The sequence below is a fragment of the Primulina tabacum genome, chromosome 14 (assembly GCF_025594145.1).
Source record: "Primulina tabacum isolate GXHZ01 chromosome 14, ASM2559414v2, whole genome shotgun sequence".
Lineage (NCBI taxonomy): Eukaryota > Viridiplantae > Streptophyta > Magnoliopsida > Lamiales > Gesneriaceae > Primulina > Primulina tabacum.
Genome location: NC_134563.1, coordinates 34,017,681 through 34,027,414, shown reverse-complemented (window position 1 = coordinate 34,027,414; position 9,734 = coordinate 34,017,681). Strand labels below are relative to the sequence as shown.

Here is a 9,734-nt window from a genome sequence, read left to right as displayed (position 1 = left end):
TTTGATGTTATTTTCGAGCATAAATATGTTTTGAACTTTTTAGGATGTTCTACATGTCGAAATTTCTGTAGGCCCAAATGAATATTTTAAACTTGTTTTCGTTGTTTACACATGAAAGTCACAGTATCCGTGCCATCGGCAGCTTTGATCGTGACTCTACATCCTCATTGTCTGCACACTTGATCGTCTTGGCCATGTTACCCAGATTCATCCCCATTGTCAAGTTACGATCGCACCAGTAATGCTCGAATCCTTCGGAACGTAGCAAGAACGCCACCAGGGCCACAAGGCTGGAATCCATGACCTGAAGGGAGAACCCACTTGCCGAGCAGTCAAAGTTGGCTTCCGTCGCCAAATCCTTGAGCTATTCTAGAATTTTCTTAAGCAAACTCCCTTGTAATATCCTCAGCTCAAACATTTTTGCAGTCTTTCGCTTTTTTTTTCCTCAGGGTTTCTCGATTGTGTGATGGGAGGGAGCTAGCGAGTGGAGAGATGAAGAGGTGGAATTGGCGGGAGGAAGAATGCATCATCCCCGCCCAAAAAATTTGCAGTCGAGGAACGCAGTCGGTTTTTTCAGTCTCTATTTTGTTTTTTGTTTTTTTCACCATTTTCGATTATTTGATTTTTGATTTGCAAAAACAGTCCTCCTATAATTTTTTAAAAAATTGACATAACTGATAATTTAGTTTTTTAGAATGAATATAACTGATAACATTTTATATATAATAAAATTGACTTGTAAGCATTTCTAAGAATTGCCATGTCTTACGAAATTGTAAGAAAAAAATAAAAATGATCTTTCCAAGAAAAACCATTCCATCCATTAACAGACATTCCCATAAATTGAAGTCGAACAACAGATTGCCTCTGAGTTTTACAAATAGAAAACACACCGAAACAAACAAGCACGAGTAAATAAAATAGTAAACTGTAGCAAGAATGAGTTCAAGAATCGGGAGCAACGGCTGTGGGGCGTTTAATTGACGCAGACTTGATCAAGTGGTTGTAGCTTCCTTTTTCTTTGAATAGCTGGGAAAAATGAGGTTTACAGTATAAATTTCCGTCCAGTGCCGCATAGTTCGATGGAGATAGAGAGCATCCTCCATGACAACACTTGAAGCAAGACTTGTGGTAACTTTGATTCTCCACTGTCACCTGAAAACATACCGACGAGAATAGAATGACTTTTATCTCTAGGATCATGACCTTATCTTATAAAGCACAACCATCTCTCAAGGGTTCTAATGTTAATCCCAAAGAAAACAAAACAATCGGGTCAAGTTGAAATACCATATAGAGGAACAATGATTAATCAAAATCACTGATTATGGATTATGTTTGCTTTTAAAGTTATACAATGGATGCAATCCAGTCCAACCAACATACAATTTCTGTCTAAAACCCGAGCTTTAACTCAAAATATTCTTTCATACAAATTTTACCTCTCCAACCACTTGATATACATAGAGGATCACAGTTTAACGAGAATATGTAAATCTATAGAATTATACCATATTAGACATGTCTGGTTCTACCATGTAAATCCATCAATCAGATATGCCGTAGAATGCAAAGTGTTCGTGCTCTAAAACATCAAGCTAAAAACACGTGTGGTAAATGTCTCACTTTTCAGCCACAATGCCACACTTACTATCTTCTAGATTAAACCACTCCAACTCCAAAAGATTTACAAAATCAATCTTACTTCTGTAAAATCAGGTCAACAGATGCATCTTAATCTTAAACTAGGATTGCTTTGATACATCATATTCTTGTTAATATCAAATCTGATTCATTTCTAACATTTGGAATCAAATTTGATATTATTAAGATAATGATCCATCTTTTAATATGATCAGACTTCTAATACTCATTTGTGAAGCAATTTGAATTTTCTACGCGAAATCGTAGTGCTTCTATTTCCAAGATCATCAAATTTGTGCCACGTGAAGCACTAGTTAGCCACCGACCTCCCTTAACAAGTATATTTGTTCACACGATTGCTAATCAAATCGATAGATTAACCATTAGATAAAGTATACAAACAATAAATTAAAAAATCACGTTTTCATTTCCCAACGTCAAATCTACTACTTCAATTCACAATCACAAAAAATAAAAGCTGAGAACCACTACTTGCTTGCATATGCTATGAGGTAATAGTTATATGATGATAGAAAAAAGAAAGTCTCCATCACATGTAAATCTCTTGGGATGGTGAAATTTGGTAATGTTACGGGGCACAAAGACATCATTAGACAAAAGCATTGGTCATTATATACATTATCAAGTTGGGACTGGTAAATTTACCAAGAGCAGCCATTGAAATGAGGATTGTAGAATCAAGGAGGCAGGAACTAGAAAATCGCATTTACTTTTTGAATTTATGACACAATAAGTTACCACAAGAGATATGTACCTTCTCCAGTGGATAAGCTGTTTTACCACAAGTAGCACATTTATCCTGCGTCCCAGAAAACATGCCAGCAGCTTTGCTCGGTGACCTTGTCTAAATCTCACAAGTATAAGAATGACAAACATGGAGAATGAAACAGAGGCAATACATTTGCTTCAGGAAATTTTACCAGTTCTGGGGTTGACTTCTCAGCTGACTTAACAGCTGCAGGAAAAAAGGCAGTGTCACTGATCAAACAAATAATGAGAAGCTCACTAGAGAGTCGTGTTTTATTGAATAAGCGCATACGTGAAACAAAGCTCTTGCTGTAGTTGCCTGTTTGCTTGAAGAGCTGCTCAAAATGAGGCTTGCAGTACAGCACACCTTCCATTGATGAGAAATTGCTCAACTGCCAAAAAAAGGGGGGGACACCATTTACTACAAATACAAAGAAACACTATCCATTCCAAACATAAAACTTTAAGTCACCTATAACTGTCAAGATGCATTGCCAAATCATAAATTTTGATGTCCGATCTTTTTTACTTACTGCAGTTTTTGTAGTATGTCAGCAATCAAGTTGGTTGAAGAATCAGTTAAAACAACTAGAAGTTGGTTGGACAAATGTGAGTGGTTAACACCAGCACTTGATCACCGAATATATTCAATCATGAGATTTGTCTCAGTGATGAGGTAGATATATAAGGAGGTGAAGTCAAGAGTTACACACACACAGAACTCATCCGAAAAGAAAATGATCAAGAGGCAACAAGTCTTCTCAACAAAGGCACGAGAGTTTTTTTCTTTGTAATTCATAGAAGAGAAAAAGGGTGGAGTTGAGAGTCTATATTGCAACTGTAAATTGTTCATTTTGTATACTGATTCAATCATGAAAACACCTCCCGTGGATGTAGATCATATTCTTGATCGAACCACGTAAATCTCGTGTGCTCCTTATTCAATTTCATTCTTGTTGGATTTACGTGGATTGTTTATCTATTCAAAACGCATTCATTCATCGAAAACGAAAAGGGATTTGGACTCAAGTAATTGTGTTACAACAGTTTTGATATGTAAAATATTCTCAGCTAACTTTAGAAACCTGAACTTTGATAACCCAACTAAAAGTGAATACCCACAAAGCCAAATCTACAAAAAAAAAAAAAAAAAAAAAATCAAATTCATACTTGATTTTTTCCAAGACTGCGATTTTCGTCCACCCTAAACCCATCAAATTAAAATGCCAATGCTCATTACAAACTACCAAACAGAGAAATCAGCAAAACTTCAAACTTTTCCTCAAGATAAACGCAGAAAATCTGGGTACTCAAATCGAAATGCTTACAAATCAAAGTTTCAATCTTCACTATAATTCGGGGTACCTTAAGAGTCCCTTTGCAATGGGAGCATTTGAAGCAAGATCTGTGATAGCTAACACCATCAGCAGACAAAAGTTCCACGGGATAAACAGTCTTCTCACAGGCCTTGCATTTCTGTTGTGTCCCTGTAAAAGACATTGTGAACTGAACAGATCTAAACTTCGTGGTTCACTTTGCTCTACTTCTTGGAAGGCTTACGTTTCCAGCTCTGAAAAATAGGAACAAAAAGAAAAGTAGTCATTGGATTAATATCAGAACCCCTTTGCCAAGAATCTTGAAAACGAAGATCGATCTGTGGATTGAAGCATTAGTTTCAGAAGGAAAATGGAATCTTTAGATTAATCCCATCTGGTCAAATGCGGACTGTACCTTAAAAGATGAAACTTGATCAGGAGTTGCTGTACAAAGTCAAGTTTGAGCAACAATGATATATTTACAAGAGAGAATGGTTGAAAATGGTGGGTTGGGTTTCCACAATATCTCCAGGTAAAATTCGACTTCTTCCCCCATTTTTTATGCAAGCTTCCACCTCGTCCCTGTATTTATTTAGATATTCGATTTCACCCCAAACAATATCCAAAGCTATTTAAAATATCATGCAATAATTTTATGATTTTAAAATATTTCAATTAAAATAGTAATTAAAATAGAGCTAAAAGAGGAATATTTTTTTATAGTTTATATTAAATATTTTGAGTTTCCACAAAATATGTAATTTCATAATCTTATATATATCTATTTTACATAACAAGTTATAAATCAGTAATAGATAACTCATATCTACATAAAATCTAAATTTTGCAAAATTATTAATGTTATCACAACTCTATAGCCGCACCCGATGGTAGAATTTGATAAAAATATTTTTTTTATATATTTAAACACAATTAACTTCTCCTATTAATAATATTTAATTTATTAACTATAGAAATAATCATTAATTTAAAAAAATGATTAATTTTTAAATTCTAAAAATTGTGTTTTTATTTGAATTGTTATAATTTATATTCCCTCATATATTTTACAAAACTACCAAATATTTGTTGACGACTAATCAAAATATATATGATACGTACAAAAGAATGATGAAAGTATAGGGGTAGATTTAAACTTTGAATAAAAATGAGGGATTGGTCTGAATTTTGTGCCAACGTATTTTATGTATAGAGTTGTGTATGTATATGCGGAGAGAGAAGGAATGGGGGATGATGAAAGGACGTAGCTGGAAACGCATATCAAATCAAAAATTGAACATTCCCCCTTTTCTCTCGGAATAGTTTTTGGGTTAAAAGGACATAAAGTGAATACAGACAATAATACCTTAGATTATTATTAGGTTGTGTGCCAACCTGGCATGAGAAAGAGAAAATTTTGATTTTATATTTGACAATTTTCAAAGATTAAATAATTATTTTGAGAAAATAAAGTATCTTTAGTTTTGCTTTTTTAACGTATAAAAACAAAAATTTGTCGTATTTTATAACACATCTCTTTTATTTGGGTCATTCATTAAAAAATATTACTTTCTATACTAAGAATATTGAATATCAATAGAATTGACCCGTCTCACTGATAAATATTCTTGAAACCATAATCACAAATACATACTTTAAAAAAAAAAAGGAACAAATATATTATAGCAGTCAAATCATGTAAGATTGTTGTGAAAATGAAAAATTAAAATGAAGATGAAATAGATGGATAAATAATAATTTTATTTATTTATTTTCCAAAAGAGTGCCCAGTGATCGAATTGATCGACTACATCCGATTCTCAAAATATCCTCTTGTTTTTTTCTTTCTATTTTGTGGTATTTTAAGATCATAAGCTTTCTGTGTTTGGCTTTATCTAGAGTTGTCTTAGTTTGGACAAATCCCAACAAAACAAAAAGATTTAAAAAAATATTATAGAGCAAGAGAAGTTGCGTTCTAAGAGAGCAGAAGAAAGCAGGCTTTCAAGAGTGAAAGTTCACGTGAAACAGATGAAAATAAGAGGCGTTAGTATGTTAACAGGCACCTAAGGAAGAAGCCATACATTCAAATCTATCGATAGGCATGAGCATTCGGACACAGAGGCGTGACGGAATCCGGAAAATCTGTTCTTTGCCCAGCAAGAGAATAGTAAGCCAGGATATGAGCAGGATGCTCCACGAGAACTCGTTCCCCATTCGGGTCCTCAATGTAACCATATTTCGCAGGTATCAACTCAATATTCCAATATGGCCTGACCATAGTTAACAAATCTCGACCATCCCTAGATGTCCGAAATCCTTGAACCCATAAGTACCTCAGAGAATGCAGCCGCAGGGTAGTTATAGCCAGTGCTCGTTCGCTGAAACAACAGCCCCTCATTTCCAACTTTTGAAGACTAGGACACCCCTTAGAAAACTCCAAAAGCCCGTCGTCCGACTCCCCAACATAACCAAGAAGCATCCATCGAACATTTGGGCTGTACTGTCCTATGTAACCGAGGCCTACATCAGTTAACCCTCCGGGACGGAGATATAGAGCAAATCTTCTGAGTTTATGGCAACCTATCAGTAGAGATCGAACTCCGCTGTCGAGAGGTAAATCGGTAATAACTTCCTCTCGATCAAGTAAGACTAGCCGAAAATCACATAGGTTTTTCGAGTGTCTACCAATGCATTCGAGAGCTGAATTTGTAATATCAGACACATAAACAGCTAAATACTCAAGTTCAAGGCATCCTTGAGCTAGAGCAATCAATCCTCTCTGTGAGACCATGCCTTCCACATCTTCCATATCTTGTTCATCGGCTCCACGCTCTATTCTAAGTCTTTTCAATCTTTTACAAAAATTAGCAAGAATTTCCAATCCTCTATCTCCAAGCACGTTTCTAGCCTGTTGTAAAGAGATCAATAAATTAAATGACAGAACTCAGAATGAAAATTAACTGAATATATCATATATTGAGAAGAACAAAAACAACATAGCGACAACGAAATCTTAAATTTTTATATTGTTCACTCATACCTGGTACCAAACATGTCAGCGAAAAAACATATGGAACAAGAACTTGTGAAAAAAAGTGTTGTAAGATTCCATTATTTGATACAACGGAGCTTTTGTCCCATCGAGACAAACTGTGATAATTGTCCAACCCTACTCCCCAAACTACTAAACTAAAAAGTAAAAGTTTGGAACGAAAAGAATCAGACACGTGTAAAGAGGAGCCAATATAATGAACCAATCACCATGCCTTCCTTTTTGAATCATGCCCCAAAAAATTGAGTAAAACGGGCATCCCATGAAATAGAGAAAAATGAAGCAGCCACATAGTTTCTTGATCGGTGGATCCTTACTCCTTAGTTATGAATCTAAGACTAGATAGTTTGTAGCCTTCTCTTCACAAGAACTAGTCATGTTTGGAATATTTTATATAAGCTTCACGGATAATGTGACTCGTGACGAGCCATCCTAACATCACGGAATTCATCCAGTATGCATATTCTATTCCATTGTGAATATTTTTTAGGAAAAGAAGGCACCATTAAATGGTAGCTCATGAGTTGGATTTGAGGTCCATCTTCGTTAATAAACAAAAAACAATATGCATTGGCGGACATGAAGATACTGATCCCATAGAGAAAAAATGAGCTGACTTCTACTGAACAAGTGTCATAAGAAAAGACTCTTGACCGACAGAGAAATAACATAATTTGTTCTGAGAGATTCCAACAAACGACAAAATGCATAAGACGTGAGTGGCTTCCAAAAAAAATTTAATTAACGATGTACGTGCTTAAAGGGTGAAACAACGGTGTCAAAATTTTACCTCAAGAAATTCCAAGTTTGGACATCTTTGCAGTAACATACAGTGGCTTTCAGTGTCAAGCAATACGTACAAAAGATCCAATTTTTTCAATCTGGAAGCAATTGGATAGATGATGGGCATTTCTTTGTTACCCAAGTATGTAAGACCAAGGCGGCACATATTTGGTGGGAATGCCACAGCATTATATCTATCATATTGCTCGTTAAGGCCTTCATCGACCTGTTCAGGAGGCTCACTAAACGAGCCCCCGGCAAACTCTTTCAGAGAATTAGCAGCTCGGAAAAAAACAATGAGCTCCAAAAGATCGCATTCACAAATTTTCATTGAGGACAAAGATTTGCAGTTTCTTGCTATCAGTTCAAGGTCTCCAGTCCTTACTTTTACGAGATCAGACATGTAAAAATTCAAATTCTCAAGAATGGTGTTGTTCATAGCAAGCTCATGCAGCCATTCCCCATCATTCTCAACCATCGAGCTTTCTTCCATAACAAAAGTTTTCAAATTCCTGAAAAGGATTAAATATTACTAAATTTGGAAAACAAAGAGACTTCCTGCATCCTTAGTTGCTGTTTTAAATCAAATAGCGACTAGAAAGGATGAGAATTCCATGTGAGAAAGATAGAGAACCAATTGGACCAAACAAGGGGATGATTTTTAAGTGAAAAGACGAAAATGTTACCACATCGACTCAGCAGTCTGATCAATACCCTTTCCGGAGTAGAAAAGAATTTTTGGTTCTTCATTCATATTCAAGGAACCACTCAGTTTAATTGGTCTATACTGGTCAACATATAATCCAAATTGTAAAGACCATTAAGATTAAAGTTGTAGATGATCAAAGCCATTGAAAATTTAACTGACACCAAAATAATATAGAAAAACTCATACAAAATATTTAAGAAGTTTATTATATCCCAAAACTGAAACAATCTTCACCTGCCAGTCCCAATGAAAGTTTTTTTTTAATCTAAATAACTAAAATTTCTTGTTTATCTGTGTATTTCTCCGATAATTCCTCAATACCCAGACAGCTTCTAAAAGTCTAAAAATCGAGGAAGTGACCGAGTTGTGCCTAGACGGAGCCTCTTAGAAGGCTGCTAAAAACAGAGATAACAAACTTATGAATTAAATTAAGTAAAACATGGATTGAATCAACCTGCACAATCGTCCCACAATCCGAATCCCATCTGTGGAAAACCCGCAACACTTATCCAATTTCAGGACTTCCAGAACCTTTCCCGCCGCGGAAGTGGCAAGCAACTCGAGATCCGAATCCTTAACAATCATCCTCCTGAAATGCAGCGCTTTCATTCTCCCAAACGACCTCACGATTTCCTCCACCCACGTGGTGACATAACCACCCCAATCCTCCGGAATCAAATTAAACATAGCTGCGCGCGGCTTTCCCTTCAGCTTAAGCGACTCGAGGTGGGGAAACCGCCGGGAGAGCCGCTGAGGCGTGGTGGTGTAACAGAGTGCGATTGTCACGTGCTTGCGCGTGATGGCGTCAATCTCGTACCAACGCTTGCACACGAGTGAGAGCGCGTCGCGATCACGTGGGTCCTGAACGTACGGGATCGCGCACTCCCATACGGTGTCGTGCTCTCCACCACTGGTGCTGCTTGCCTTAACCGATTTCTTCTCTTCCATCCCACAATTCCAAGGGTTTCCAGACCTTGACCACAGTTGCTATGGAGACGAAGGATTGTTGCGAAGATGAGCTGGAGAGGCTTAATCGAACGGTAGTCGAGGGAATAACCAAGGATTGGGATCCATGGCCACTGGGAGAGAGCGAGCGGAGCTACGTGAGATAAGGGACGAAGTGAAATTTGACAGCAGGATAATTCAACTTTAATTCCCCATCACTGTTTATATATAAATAAATATTTATTATTATTTTATAATGGATCCATTGCTTCGAATAAACAGATTCTAACCACAATAATTGGATCCTTCTCTTTTAATGCAATATCTGTGACCCACATCTTAACCCTTGGATTAAGAGTTAACATAGTTTGGTATAAATTAACAAGATTTACTTCAAAATCTTGAAGTAAATTTTGAAATCATTGCATGCATGCCTTTTCCCTTGCATTTGGTTCCATTTTCTATCCATTGATTAATTAATTGTTTGCCTTGGAAGTAATTGATGACTTGTGGTTTT

At 36.2% G+C, this 9,734-nt stretch overlaps 2 protein-coding genes across 2 annotated transcripts; both read right to left on the bottom strand.

Moving 5' to 3' along the window:
• Window positions 1-780: 780 nt before the first annotated feature.
• On the bottom strand, window positions 781-4,252 carry LOC142524285 (LIM domain-containing protein WLIM2b-like). Its single transcript, XM_075628189.1, has 6 exons — window positions 4,144-4,252; window positions 3,778-3,982; window positions 2,705-2,804; window positions 2,586-2,620; window positions 2,420-2,509; window positions 781-1,155 (listed from the first exon to the last, which is right to left on the bottom strand). Exons 2-6 carry the CDS (start codon window positions 3,910-3,912, stop codon window positions 946-948), a joined length of 570 nt encoding a protein of 189 aa, XP_075484304.1. The 5' UTR covers window positions 3,913-3,982; window positions 4,144-4,252; the 3' UTR covers window positions 781-945.
• A 1,413-nt stretch (window positions 4,253-5,665) lies between these two features.
• LOC142524282 (coronatine-insensitive protein 1-like) lies at window positions 5,666-9,430 on the bottom strand. The gene is made up of 3 exons (XM_075628187.1): window positions 8,727-9,430; window positions 7,571-8,075; window positions 5,666-6,636 (listed from the first exon to the last, which is right to left on the bottom strand). The coding sequence occupies exons 1-3, from the start codon at window positions 9,218-9,220 to the stop codon at window positions 5,818-5,820; spliced, it is 1,818 nt and encodes a 605-aa protein (XP_075484302.1). The 5' UTR covers window positions 9,221-9,430; the 3' UTR covers window positions 5,666-5,817.
• Between the last annotated feature and the right edge of the window lie 304 nt (window positions 9,431-9,734).